This window comes from Brienomyrus brachyistius, chromosome 14 (assembly GCF_023856365.1).
Source record: "Brienomyrus brachyistius isolate T26 chromosome 14, BBRACH_0.4, whole genome shotgun sequence".
NCBI classification, from domain to species: domain Eukaryota; kingdom Metazoa; phylum Chordata; class Actinopteri; order Osteoglossiformes; family Mormyridae; genus Brienomyrus; species Brienomyrus brachyistius.
The window spans coordinates 11,533,959-11,548,306 of record NC_064546.1 but is presented as its reverse complement, the minus strand read 5'-3'; the positions used below and the strand labels follow the sequence as shown (position 1 = coordinate 11,548,306).

At 42.1% G+C, this 14,348-nt stretch overlaps 1 protein-coding gene across 4 annotated transcripts in view; it reads right to left on the bottom strand.

The window, feature by feature from the left end:
• kif26ba (kinesin family member 26Ba) overlaps positions 1–14,049 on the bottom strand; it is a 93,245-nt gene extending 79,196 nt beyond the window's left edge. For all 4 annotated transcript variants that reach the window (XM_048974537.1, XM_048974538.1, XM_048974540.1 and 1 more), the window contains exons 1-2: positions 13,628–14,049; positions 13,054–13,443 (exon numbers count right to left, since the gene is read on the bottom strand). In XM_048974537.1, the coding sequence (XP_048830494.1) occupies positions 13,054–13,443; positions 13,628–13,687 (450 nt within the window). In that variant the 5' untranslated portion in view covers positions 13,688–14,049. The remainder of the gene's footprint in view (positions 1–13,053; positions 13,444–13,627) is intronic.
• Positions 14,050–14,348: the final 299 nt, after the last annotated feature.

Genomic DNA, 14,348 nt, shown 5'->3' with positions numbered 1-14,348 from the left:
CATAAAACTCTCTAAACGAGCCGTCGTCCTTGGAAAATAATATCTGCAGGCTGGTGAAAAACTTCTGCACGTTCAAGTACTGGCTTCTCTTTGATCACAATAATGCACTTTTTGTAAACAGGACACCAGACCACCGACGGGGCTTTGGCAAGGGCTTAAATCCTCAGATAAGGGCACCTTCGAGCAAAGGCTACCAGCTGCAACTGGTGGTGGCAAGGGGGGCTGGTAGGGCTACAGCTTTATGAGAAGAAGGGTAGGAAGAGCAGACAATGTGCCGGAAGCGAGCCTTTCATTATATACCGAGGAATCTTACGAGTTAGGTCTACAGCGTCGGACAGGAAATGACACGGCCAAGTCAACGACCAGTCAAGTCAATATAGGGCACAAGGTCTTCAAATAAGCAGACAGGCTGAAAGAAAGACAATTAGATGAATACTATATGATAAACTCAAAGGAGATGTACATGATCTTTCTACCTTTCCATATCCATCCTCCATAGCAAAGTGACATTAGATCCCCTTCCAAGCTTCAAGGAAATTTTATTTAGGAAATCAGCCATTTCCTACAGCCATTCCCACAGATCTCCACAAAAATTACTTTTTTATAAAAAATTACGCATTTATTAAAGTAAAATATCAGCTGTTAAAATTTATTAGGACTTATTTTTTCAGATTTGCTTTCAATATTTTGGGAATTTTAATTTTTCATATGTTTATCTTATTCATGGTGTTAGTAAGTTCACATGCAGTGTGTTGGAAAATATAAAGGGAATATTGTGTTTTCTGATGTTTGAGATGAAAGGGGGATTCTTTTAGCATGTCAGCATTGTTTACTGAACAAAAATAGGCTGAAGAAAGTAACCCAGGTGTCCACAGGAAGTGCAACGGGCAACCTAAAGCAAACATACACTCATCATACGCAGTTTTACGATTCAATAGGCTGATATGTCTCAGCAGTAGAAACACTTTGTTATCAGGGTCCTTCACAGGCATCAGCACATCAGACACATTCGGGCCAAAAATAAACATCAGTGGAACATTCCAGAAGATTTTCACACTTACAGGGACATTACCAAGAATAGAACTGCATTTAGCACCTCTCTGAATAAATTATTACAGATAACTAACTGCAGATGTTTTTTTTTGTTAAGTACTTAGTAGTTTAGTCCAATGAGTGAGAACTAAGATCCTGAGAAGACAAATAATAGTTGATTCAGTTCAATAGCGACTCAAAGATAATGTCGAATATGGTTAATATATATATTCAAGGTCTTGTCCTGGCTTTACAATGACAGAATCTTACTCTCCACCATTTAAAATAAAGTATAAATGCACAGGCCACAAAAAGCCCAACTCTGACCCGCAAGCAAGCATGTAAATCTGGTTAGAGGACAGGGCCTGCCTCGAATTGCATCCTGCCACGAAGTATCTTGCTAATTACCAAATTGCTGCATAATTGCTGGTATTTGTACAGCAGCCATAAACATAAAGCTGCGTGTTTTCCCACACGAGCAGCAGGCAGCCTTGCCGGTCGTTTTCAGCACTGCAGGGACAGGGGAACAAAAGCAGGCTTATCGGGCCGGGAATTACTACCTCCTGGGCTCACTCCCCAACAACAGGCTGGATTAGCAAGACAGGATGATGCACTTAAGTGTGGATGTTATGATAATCATAGACCACAATGCCTTGGTGTATAATTAGTGAGAAAGCGGATTTGATTTGTATCTGCATTTGTTAGTATAATCCTTCATAGACATGAACACTGCTATTCCAAAAGTCTTGGGATGTAAAGGCTTTTTTCACATTCCTATTTTTTTTGGAGAGGTACTTGTAATTATATCAATTTCCTAATTTAAAGAACCATACACGTGGTTAAGGATATCACAATATCCCACACACTGTTTAGTTTGTTCTACACTTAAAGGAAATGTACCTCATTACGATTCATTTGCTTCATATTTTTCCTTGTTCTAGACAATTAGCAGTGCATTTAATCTATATGTGCACTGGAGTTCAGCTAAACATTACTGTGTTTATATAAACACTCAGTTCAACACAGAACCTGCAGTGATAGGTGTATTAGACCTGGGGTTCCCAAACTGGAAAGTTTGACAATGGACCTGTGGGATTCCTAATTATCTCCTGGAGTGGAAAGTTTGACATTGGACCTGGGGGATTCTTAATTCTGTCCTGGAGTGCAAAGTTAAAGAATCCCTTTACATTTTTTCATCTAACACTATCAAAAGCTATTTACAGAACAGGGAAGGGCTACAGTTTAGGTATGTTCCCAGGGATTTGAACCCACAACCATCGTATCATTAAAACAAAGAGCTACTTGCAGGGTAACAAAAAGCCGGTGCTTCTTCCTTATAAAACAAGGCAGCATCTCCACATAGTCAATGCGCATGACCTTGCCGAAAATAGCCTCATGCATAAATATGTGATTTAATTCACTTTTGATCATAAAAACCTCGATCCCCATCAGGCTCGCAGTTTCCGCACCCGCAGGAGGCTCCCCAAGCTTCATTATAAATACAAAGGCCTAATGTTTCCTCTTAGATCATTCTCTGACTGAATTACAGCCCTTCACGCTCAGAGAAACTGCAGCACAAACACGCTGACAGTGATTATTGCCAAATCACCGCAGAGTTCGGGGAAGGAGGCCGACTTCCAGTCATTTTTCTCAACCTTAAATGGGGAGCGTGCTTGGGCTTCGGCCTCAACATGCTCAGATCATGTTGCACGGCTCCTTTGCCAGTCAAGTTAATGCTACTGACAGTACTGCAATTAGTATGACTGTGCAATAAAATACAATATAAATAATTAATCATATGGAACCCATTTTTATTACACTATTTAATAGGTAAAAAAAAAAAAACTTCAAAATCAACAGGTCCTCTTTCTATAAAAAAAAATAAAAAATTGACCCCTGCTTTTGTCCAGGTGTCCCCTGCTTTTGTCCAGGTTTCCCCTGCTTTTGTCCAGGTGTCCTCTGCTTTTGTCCTGGTTTCCCCTGCTTTTGTCCAGGTGTCCCCTGCTTTTGTCCAGGTTTCCCCTGCTTTTGTCCTGGTGTCCCCTGCTTTTGTCCTGGTGTCCCCTGCTTTTGTCCAGGTGTCCCCTGCTTTTGTCCAGGTTTCCCCTGCTTTTGTCCTGGTGTCCCCTGCTTTTGTCCAGGTTTCCCCTGCTTTTGTCCTGGTGTCCCCTGCTTTTGTCCAGGTGTCCCCTGCTTTTGTCCAGGTGTCCCCTGCTTTTGTCCAGGTTTCCCCTGCTTTTGTCCAGGTGTCCCCTGCTTTTGTCCTGGTGTCCCCTGCTTTTGTCCAGGTTTCCCCTGCTTTTGTCCAGGTGTCCCCTGCTTTTGTCCAGGTTTCCCCTGCTTTTGTCCAGGTGTTTCGCTGCTTTTGTCCAGGGTATACCTTGCTCTTCCTGGAATCACCAGGCTCGTTGTGCCCCTAAACTAGATAAGCAATTAGAAGATTTTTTTTTTTGCCACTAGAATATGCCATGGAGGTGAGGTGTGGCTCCGTACCCATGATCAGAAGGTTGCTAGTTCCAATCCCACACCTAGCATTCTGATGTTACCAGTGGGCCCTTGAGTAAGGTCCTTAGCCAAAATTACCCCAGTGATACTGGTTAGCTCTGCTCTTTGACCCTCACATGTACATCACTTGCAGCATCTGCTAAATAAATAAACGTAAAAAGTAAATCATCCAAGCACCTCAGCTACAACTGACAGGTTTACTTATTGCTTCAGTCCCCTAGCAAATGCTTTGGCTCTTTGCAGCCAAGTCTCCTTCATGCAGGAAAGGGCTCCAAACTGGCTCATTTACACCATGCTTTTGCTTTTCCTGCAGCCCCAAAGGTTTCGCTCAGTTTAAATGGAATCCCGTGGCTCTACAATTATCCCATTGCACTGCAAGTAGAAGTGAGAAAAGCAATAGCAATTTAAGCTGGTGTCAGCTGTAACAAAAATCAGATATGTCACCCATGCAAATTAATATGTATACAGGATACTTTCTACTCTCTGCCTATTCTTTTAAAAAACTGGTAGCCAAGAATTTGTGGAAAGCCTTTCACACGCAGTATGTGGGCTCATAGATATAATAAATGTACACAAATGCTATAACACAGCGGTTGGCAGCCCTGATCCTGGAGTGCCGGTATCCAGCAGGTTTTCTGAAAGCTGCTGTAACAGGCGGGTCAAAACATCGCTGATCCACATGATGGTACCAGTCCCCGGGAAATTTAAGAAACACATCAGAGGTGGACGGGTCCGTGAGCAGCATGGGCGTGCATAAACTCACCTAGGGCCCTGCACTTGGACTTATATTACAGTTATTGCACGCACGCACGTATGTTTGTTTGTGCGTGTGTGTGTGGATTAGATTTATATTACATTGTGGGGACCGAATATTCCCCACAATGTGATAAAAACCATTTTTTTTTTGTCATTGTGGGGACCATTTTTCGGTTCCCCACAAAGCTCTGTGAAGTGAATGGAGAGTCAAAGATATAATTACTAACCTGTGTGTGTGTGTGTGTGTGCGTGCGCATGCTCGAAAGGCAAATTAAGCATCATTTTAATCTAATAAAAATTTTTGAAAAAGTTATAGTGATTTAAAAAAAATCATAATTTAGCCTTTGGATTTTGCTGAGAGTAATGCTGGACTGTAATCCTCAGGATTGTGCTTTCTGGCTGTTCAGAGCTCATCTGAGTGAATCCCAGCACGCAAGAACCCGCATATTAACCAGGAAGGGGAAGTTTGCGCTAAAAACTCCAGATGCACAACTATGAATTTTAAATGAAAATTAAAAATTTAACACAGTATTAATATTGAATACAGTATTAATACAATTTACACTGCATAATGTCTTCAAAGGGACAAAACAATTACCCTTAGCAAATGCTAATAGCACATAATGATGGTAATACACCTGGGCTGTCGGCAGCAGATGTGAAGTTACGGAATTGGCTCATTCTCACGCAAACCAGCCTTAATATATCCCAATTTTCCCAATGTCCTCTGTGAGGCAGAAAAGTAATAAACCACTCATTATAAATCCATTCAATAAAGTGTTTCCTAATGCGGTATCTCACAAAATTCCTAGAAGGATTAGTTATTCCTAGGTAAGACTATCGATTTTGATTCTAGACACTCCTGAGGCCAGAGGACAAAAAAGGGAAACATATTTGTTACACCCCATTAACTGATAGTCAACTATACCTCAAAAAAAGTTATTTTCAAAACGAAGAAAACCTGTTTTCTAGTGTCTCGTGTCTCATAACGGTGGAAAATTACCCGCAAGATTGCTGCTTGCTATGTCTCCTTGAGGAACAGTTTGAAACGATCCAAAAAAACCATTTTCGAATATTTTGAAAATACTATGCGTGAAATTCATCTTTAGGAATAGAGGTAATTCTGCTCTTCGTTTATTGCGTTTTTGGCCTGGCTTTCCAAAAATTCCCCAGTTTAGCACAAATGCAACCAACGGATAAACAATCAAAAGAACTGATCGTACATTTTTGATTTTGTTTGTTTGCACTTTCTCGATTCCAGCTGCAATATAACACCAATCTCCAAATATGTCACTCCAAAGCACAAAAACAACTCAGACGTTTTAAATCTCAGTCCTGAGTATGAAAGGTCTGATGTCTTTAGTGCTGTTATTGAGCTGATGTCAACCCAGGAAACAGATGGATTGCGATGAGAAGAGCAATCAGTGGAGGATGAGGTGGACGCCTGCAGTGATCCATGACGGATCATTAGATGGCCTCTGCTTGTTTTTGAGTGTTTTCCCTTTAACAATCCCACTATTACACAAATTCACATAAACAGAGAATAGAGAACCTCGAGTTAACTCTAGGAAAGCTTTTGTTTTTTGCATTTAAATGTGTAAAAGATTATTCACAACGTTTTCTCTAAATGACTATGTAGAAGTTGGGCCAGCTTGCTAGAGGTCTGTCAGACAGGCGGAGGTTAAGGTGGTGTGTGTGCGTCCTGGACAGAGAAAGAGAACAGGAAAAGCACAGTTCTCAGTTATCTTAATGGCCACGATCCCACAAATGGGTAAATGAGAAACGCCGCCAAACCACTGCCATTGGCCACGGTATAGCATGCATGTCCTGCATGGCTGACGACACAAAGCTCCACAAGATTGAGCTAAGCTGCCATAGACCTAAATCAGTAAACTAGAGAAATACCGGCTAACATACATGAATAGGATGCAGGCACTGCACATATGCTCCTGATTTATGAAGCAGCATCAACCAGGGATCGAGTCTGGGTCGCCACCAACTAACCCAACTACTAGGCAAGAGGCTTAGCCTGCTGAGCTAATTACCCAAGATCCAAGCAAAGGGACACCTCTCAGCTCACACTTCGACTCCAGGGAGCAATGTCACTGTGGTAGCGGACAAGCACAAGATCTTTGAGGTCTTTGTCCCCTGATATAAAAAGCGGTCTTTTAGGTCTTTTGTCCTCTGCTTTAGGTCCTATGTTTAGAAGATGTTGTATAGCTTCTTCCTCTGATGCTACTTATACTTGTGTCTGGTTATTTACTGTAAGAGCAATAAAGCTGCACTTATGCTGCACTCTCTGTAACAGCTGTATGCTAATAATGAGCTATCTGCTAATAATGAGCTATCTGCTAATAATGAGCTATCTGCTAGCACTTTAAATAAAAGCAACGGTGAACTACATAAATGTAAATGTAATGAATGCTATAGAAGTAAGTTAGACAGTAGCTTTGCATACGGTCACCAAATCGTCAGAAAAGCTATACTTCACCATCTTCCCAACATGATGTGCAAGTCCACCAGTCCAGTGGACTCCACACCCTGAGTACACCATCCCATCACTATCTTTACTGGTCTCATAATTTCCTGCCACATGTATGTGGTATGACTCCGTAAGCAGCTAACGCAGCATGCGTGTTTCCAATAAGGCCGATCATCTTCATCCCACAATAGAGAGTCTGTCTCCCAGACAGGGACTTCACATTGACATGCTTTCTAGGGTGGTTCCAGGAGCACAAGGACAAAATTGTCCATCGTCCAGTTACCTAAATAGCAGGCTAAAAGCTAGCACGTTGCACGGCTTGATTAGACACACATGGGGAGCAATGCAGATGGTATCTTGTCTTCCCCCAGCAATCCTCTGCTAATTATTCTCATCACATCACCGAACAGTTTTACTTTGCAGGACTGGAACAAAGCTTGTATGAATACTGATCTGCATTAAACGGCGTTTGAATTTAACAATATGCAGTTCTGCCGTGGCTTCAAGCCAGAGGCTATTACCGTTGTTGTCCATGAGTAAACATCTGAACGTAATCACTCAAACCTTTCTTCTGATCCTTATTTGCGTTCCTGTTTAGTGTCCATTGTACCAGCAGAAAGACAAAACAAACTTCACTGTGTTCAGATGTATTCTGTGTGCTTGCACGACTTGCAAATATTGTACGAATAACCAAATAAATATTCCTGATTAAAACCTTAGGATGCAACTTCGTAATAATAAAATAACGTAAGTTCTTACATGTTAGAGACATATTAGGTTATAATGTTTGTTTCTATTACATTCAAACTCATTTTTTATATGAAAGACTACATGAGGTTCTTCAGCAAGGGAGAGAGGGGCCAAAATGGTCATAGAACCGAAATAAAACATTGTTAGGGACCGTGGTCAGACAGTAGAACATTGAGGAGACGTTCTGCAGAGCAGTATGGATAGGAGATGGTCCAGCTCTTCACCTCCATGGTGCTGGGAAGATCTGCTGGCGCCACTGCCTGGACGCCTCTCCTTAGACCCCCCCCAGCAGCCTTTTTATGAGTCAGCTCATGCCAAGCACAGCGGCTGTGGGAAGCAATGGGCTTCATTAAGCAGGACTAATTAGAAGTTCTGCTCTTAATACCGCTGGTGACGAGACAGGAACGAGAGCAGCCGGGAACGCAGAACCTTAGCAATTGGCAGCCAAACCCCCCAAGTGAACAAGCTCCAGAGTGATTCCTCCGTCCTCAAAACACACGGCAAATTTTCCAGGTGGATCGGGAAAATACTTCCAGTCTCTGTAGTGATTGCCAACACAAACACGTCAACGTATCGAACAGTGTTTCTTTCTGTTTAACCTAACATTACAATTAATTGTACAATTAATGATAGGATAGTTTTCAATTACTAGTATTTAGCTAGTTACAGCAATTCTTTATTTATTCAGCGACAGTAGCTATTTATTTACTTATTTATCACGTCATGTTCATATTTGACCTTACGATTATAATTAAAATAATAATGTTTTCAACTTACAATGCGCTGATCAGAATCCCATCGTAAGTCAAGAATTATCTGCTTTAAATTCAAGAGACCCTTCCAGTAGGCCGACGGCAGTGAATAGATTTTACCGTAACATCAAGTTTCTTATGCTTCTTCGGTGTGCGTTTTCCTCCAGGAGTTACACTTTCACCCTGCCCCAGTGACACATTTCCCCAGCACCGGGAGACAAAGCAGATGCCATCCAGAAATAAACAACATCTAGACCTTTAGAAGCCCAGAATTCAGCTAGCATCAGCATTAAGCCCCACCATACACCGAGCGCTCCATACTGATGAAGCGACCTCTTTATATGATAATGTCTTCCCCAGCTCGGAGACATAAAGAGCGCATAAACGTGAAATATCTATGCTGATCACATCAGTTTCACGTTAGTGCTGTATCGTGGGCATGGCAGCATAGCCTGTGATGCATGAATGGAAACAGGTTGCAATTCTCTACACCGCCCTGGGTACTAAAAAAATTGCAAGCCTCAGTGGGATCCAGTTTCATTGTCAGGTGCAAGACACGCCATCAGGGATTCGACAACGTCTGAGTGAATTTTTGACCATTGCGATTTCTGTTACCCAGACATTCTGCTTGGTGGATTCCTTGCAGTGGTATGGAGTTATTATTAAATGGGCAGATGAAATTGGGCATTAAAGGAATCCTGCACTAATTTATTTTGCAGATTGCAGTTACCACCTTCTTTTGAAAGAGGAGCAACTTACAGAATATGTAATAATTCTATTTCATCCATCCATCATTTAGGTGATTATCCTGATCAGGATCACTGGTGCGTGTTTTATTTTGCAAATATATTTATGTCATTTTCAAAAATACGTTAAACTATTTATTCAGCACTCTACCACAAAACCCATTACTGTGTTTCCTCTTATGCAGATTGGCGTTTAATCAAAAACATTACCACTGTTATAATTTAGAAGTTGAGTTGAGAAACTGACAACGATATATTTCATGTGGCAGATGGTGTGATGTGGGAGACCTTTGCAGAGAATGGATGCAAAGCATAATGTTAAATAAGCTAAGAAGAAAAGGTAAGCAAGATATATTCAGCAGGAGCAGAAGGTGCCCGTTTTGCTCCCCAGAACCAAGTACCGCTATAAACCTGCCCCCTAATGCCCCCTTCACTGAACCCCACCCCCCCAAACCTTCCCTCATTCCCTGTGTCTTCCTCACTCGCTCATTCCGATCCCATCACCAGTGCCGTGACTTGTAATAAAAGGTGTAGGTTAACATGATGCACAAAACGGAAGCCAGAGCTGAACCAATTCTAAGATGGAGGGGGGGGAAGGGGGGGGCACAGGGGAAGGTAAGAAAAAAACATCTGTTTGCCAAGCCCTAAAGAAAAAGGCCATTTCGTTTTATACTAAGCTGTTCCTGGTGCTTTTATGAGTTTTTTCCCCCTCTGTGGACTGAAATTAAGGTCAGAAAAACACAAAGGTATCAAAAAAAACAATCTGCAAAGATGGAAATACCTCTCCCTGTGTTACTAATGTCATTTACTTCTGCATGCAATCAATACTTTCTCCAATGTACAGGAAAATGATGCATTCCAAAGGTCATGATTTACATACGATGAAAGCATTCCGGATCTTTCCATCAGAGCCGAAATGAAGCTGTCGTGATGAAAGCAGAAACGATGTTGTTTGAATAATTACCTGAGCTCCCCCCCCACTCCCTACACATCCAGGAGACCTGATACCTTGGCACAGAGACCTCCACCATGTAAAAAGAGGCAGGATAATCAGCGGACGGCTGCCTTGATGTAATTACGAAAGGCTGACTGTAGATACCATCACTGCTGGCACACTGTGCGGGTTGAAGTGAGGTCACTGAGTTCCAACACAGTCATCTATGCCATCATTGTATGGACCTCCATTTTTTTTTAACTACGGCAGCGTGTCTCAACCCAGTCCTTAGTGACCCCGAGACAGTCCACATTTTTGCTCCCTCCCAGCTCCCTGCCAGACAGTTCACATTTTCGCTCCCTCTCTCTCAATAACTCTCTCAATGGACTGTTGACGGGTTCCCAAGAATCAGACTGGGGAAACTGTGAACTAGGCTCCTCAACCTGAGAAGGACACATTCTGGCCCCAGCAAGACCCAATGACCTATTACCCTTCGGGCTACGAGCGAGGTGTGCCTGGCATGGGGGAACACTGCATTTTGCCACATGTAACACATATGGAAACCACACAGTTTGCTTACTAGAAAAGCATAGAACAAGTATACGAAGCAAGTAACTATACAATAAAAAAGGTTTCACTGCCCTCCAGTAATAAATAACTTCTTCCGGCTGGGAAAAAAATGTTATATTACAGCAAACCCCAAGGACAGAGAGCACATCTACCACTTTGTCCTTTTTTTCCCATTTCGGCAACCATTTCAGATTTCCAATATTAAACAGGCATCTATTTCAGACTTAAAAAGAGAATATAAAAATATTCAAAGGCACTTCCGTTTGTTACTTGTAGAGTCAGGAAAACCAAAAAAGACTATTTTATTAACATGGCACGAATTAATAGCTCACAACTGATCCACAACTGATAGACCTTTTTGTTTTTCAGACCTGAGTTTTACCTGGCGTACCCGCGTCTAAAACACTTTAAAGAAACCCTCATCTCTACCGATCGAGGAGTAGCTCAATAATCAAAGCGAGATGATATGGTAATTGAATTATAATAATTACCCTACTGAAATTCTTGAAAAATGAACGTTACCTTTAGATTCCCTAACTATTTGTAAACGCCTCTGGAATATCTCCCGAAAAGCACATAAGCTAAATTTACATCATTCTGAATTATTTTTTTAATCATTATTTTATTCTACGGTCTATTAATGTACGCAAACGTGAAACTACTGGAAGTAATCGGCGGCACAACGCCCCCTATCTGTACAGCAACGAACTGTTTTCAGGTTGGGCTATTTTACTCTGCAATGCAGCAGCGCAGCGCTCCGCGGTTGGCGGACAGCGTCCAGCGACGATCGGTTGTTCGGAAAAAGAAACATTAATTCAGTAAAAAATACAATCAGTATCGAACATTGGGAAGCTCTTATCGATTTTCACACAGAGATGTTATATGCTATATGTGGTAAAGTTTTTACAGTGTGACATATTTAATCTATTCGAACTCCTGTGTTGTTCAATAACAGCAAGTTCATACCCTCAGTACAAAACGCGCCGACATCAATGGGTGTTTTGCATATTTCCTTAATTATATCATATACTATTTCGGGACATCTTGAACTGACATCAGAAAACTGGTTCTTCAGTTCAGTTCCCACGCTGGTGCGTGCGTAGTCAAGTCCTCTTCCAGGGGTAATAAATACTAAAGACAGGAATATCTATGTATGTACAAGATCTGGTGTTTCGGGATCATCGTCAAAACGAGTGTCTGAATAAAACAACCGTAATTGGTCATAAGGTCAAAGCAGCGGTCTAGGTGAGTGAACGAACATTTAAATTTTGTCCGAACAATTGCAGTGCCCGCTATTCGTGACGCAGCACCTTAACTGGAATTCCAAGGCAGGCAGTGCCCAAAGCACCCCGTCCTCGTTATAACGATGCCTTTCACAAAGCGACTCTCGTGCACTATTCTAACCGGTTTCCTTCCTTTTCCTCGGTGGCTGCAAGCTGCCGTCCCATTCCTCATTGGCGTTACGGCTGCACTTTACCATTTGTTACCAATTAACCCTACGCCCCTGACTGCATTCGTCAGCAAAGACAGACTAACGGCAACGTACGGGTGGTAGCAGAAGTACAATAAAATGTGTAAGATGTTTGCGATTACTGCATTGTATTTTTTAATAACACAGCAAAAACGACACGGCTAGAAATTCATTATCGTGTTTCTGCGTCCAGTGTGTTTTTCAGCCGTTAACAAAACCCTTAACAGGTAACATGGTACAATATAAATCTTGATTTATGAATTTTAAACATTATTTTACAATATTGTTTAAATTAATAAACAATCTTTTATCGGTGAAATTGGTTTTTATACATCTTTCCGGGATCTTTGTAAACGTATATCAAACCTCCACCTATGTACAGATAGAACAAGACTGAATAATCAGCGAGAAATCGTGTGGTTGGTGAATTATTGGACAGCCTTTGTTGAATGGACTGGATTTTTAGTGATTAAAAAACAGAAGAATGCCTGTTGTTTAGTTATGTTTACAGTATACTCAAATTCAGATTTGTGAATAAAATCAGAGTATCTCATATTATGTAGCTTAATTCTTCTGCGATTCAGGCAACATACATCCATACGTGAGAAGGCTGGCACTTCTGATGGATCATAAAAATAAGCTTGAAATATAGAAACCTATCACGTAAAAGAGGCCTTGGACAGCTTAATCGGATGCTTAAATGTTCCTACAGAACTACAGAGACCCATATGTATAGTCAGTATTTTGTATAGCCTGAATATAATAGACTTCTTGCAGCATGTTCTTTAAAAGGTGAAAAACTTTTTCACCACATGCAGCTAAATAACGTCATTCGTTGTTCATAAGCAAGGACCTGGTAAAGTTTCTTGGAGTAAACACAAATCAAATGCGCATGGTCTCCTATAACAAAACATATTTTTGCGCACATCGTAAAGGGGAGTAAACTTTTTGTGCCATTAAGATTTTAAGTCAGTAAATTATAGCTTAATGTGTCTTCAATGGAAAATACGATTAATGCAAATAACTGTTGCTTCTATATTGAACGCGGCGCCTACCTTGCCGGAGAAAGGTCCGGGAATTAGCAATTTCAGCGCCTGACGTTTGAGCTCCACCAGGCGCGCGTTACAGTTCTCGCACCAAACTCCACGATCAGACCCCGGCGAGCTCCCACTTCCCGAACCAGGTGATCCGGTGCCGAAACCTGGCGAACCTCCGAGGGATCCCGGCGAGCCTGTGCCGATACCCGGAGATGTGGGACCAGGAGAGCCCGAGAACGAGCCTGGAGACGAGGTGCCAGATCCAGGTGAGGGTGTTCCGGACGAGCCAGGCATGGAGCCGGCACCTTCAGGGGCAGGACGACCGCCAGCCCGGGATTCCTCGTAAGCTTTGCGGTACCACGTCTCAGGCGAAAAAGAGGCTGATTTGGTCGGAGAAGCATCTGTCATCTGTTGAAAAAGAAGTGCAATACCTTACACATATATCGGTATTTACCGTTTGAACAGTACTGTTCATGTTTAACAGTTTGTTTGTACTCAAAAGTGAATATTATTTATCGATGATAATAATAACAACAACAACAACAACAATAATAATAATAATAATAATAATAAATCATTGAATCAAACGTACCCCATATTTTCGGCTTCTGGTCGTCACAGACCTGTCTTTATTTCCAGTAAGAGAAGTCATGTCGAAGGTTAGGGAAAGGGAGAGGGGGAAATAAAATCTTTATTGTTTACATCCAATTAAAAAATGGTTTTAGTCAATCCCACAACCTTCACTTCAGTCGTGAAGAAGCAGGGAAGGATGCAAGGCGAAATGTACATCCAACTGAAACCCCAGGGGTTTAAAAAATGAATAAAACGGCTTAAATAGTAATTCCACTTGCTCTACTTTCGTAAATTTCCGAACAGGAATTTCATCCTCAGTCTCCTTTCGAATGGCACGACTTTTAAAATCCACAATAAAAGCGTGTTGGTTTAGCTGACGGAGAAATATGTTTGCATGTAACCAACATCTCACCACAATTACAGTCAATGACGGTGTGCATGTGAGAGCTACGCCGTGACGGTGTCAGACAGGCAGCCTCCGCGCCGCCCCTAGCGGCACCACCCTGCCCGCCCCTCGGCACCACCCTGCCCGCCCCTCGACGTCTCGCCGCTTCCCCGCTTCCCGGACGCTTCGCCTCCCCGGCTGAAGTCCCAAGCAGACCGACCTGCCTGTGGGCGGATCCTCTCAGCGGTCTCTCCGGTTCAACCAATCGGAAGCAGCATCTAAATGAGTGACGTGGCGGTTTATTTCAGCTAAATTGAAGAATACTACATCAAATCAGGTTCCCGTGGCATCTCTG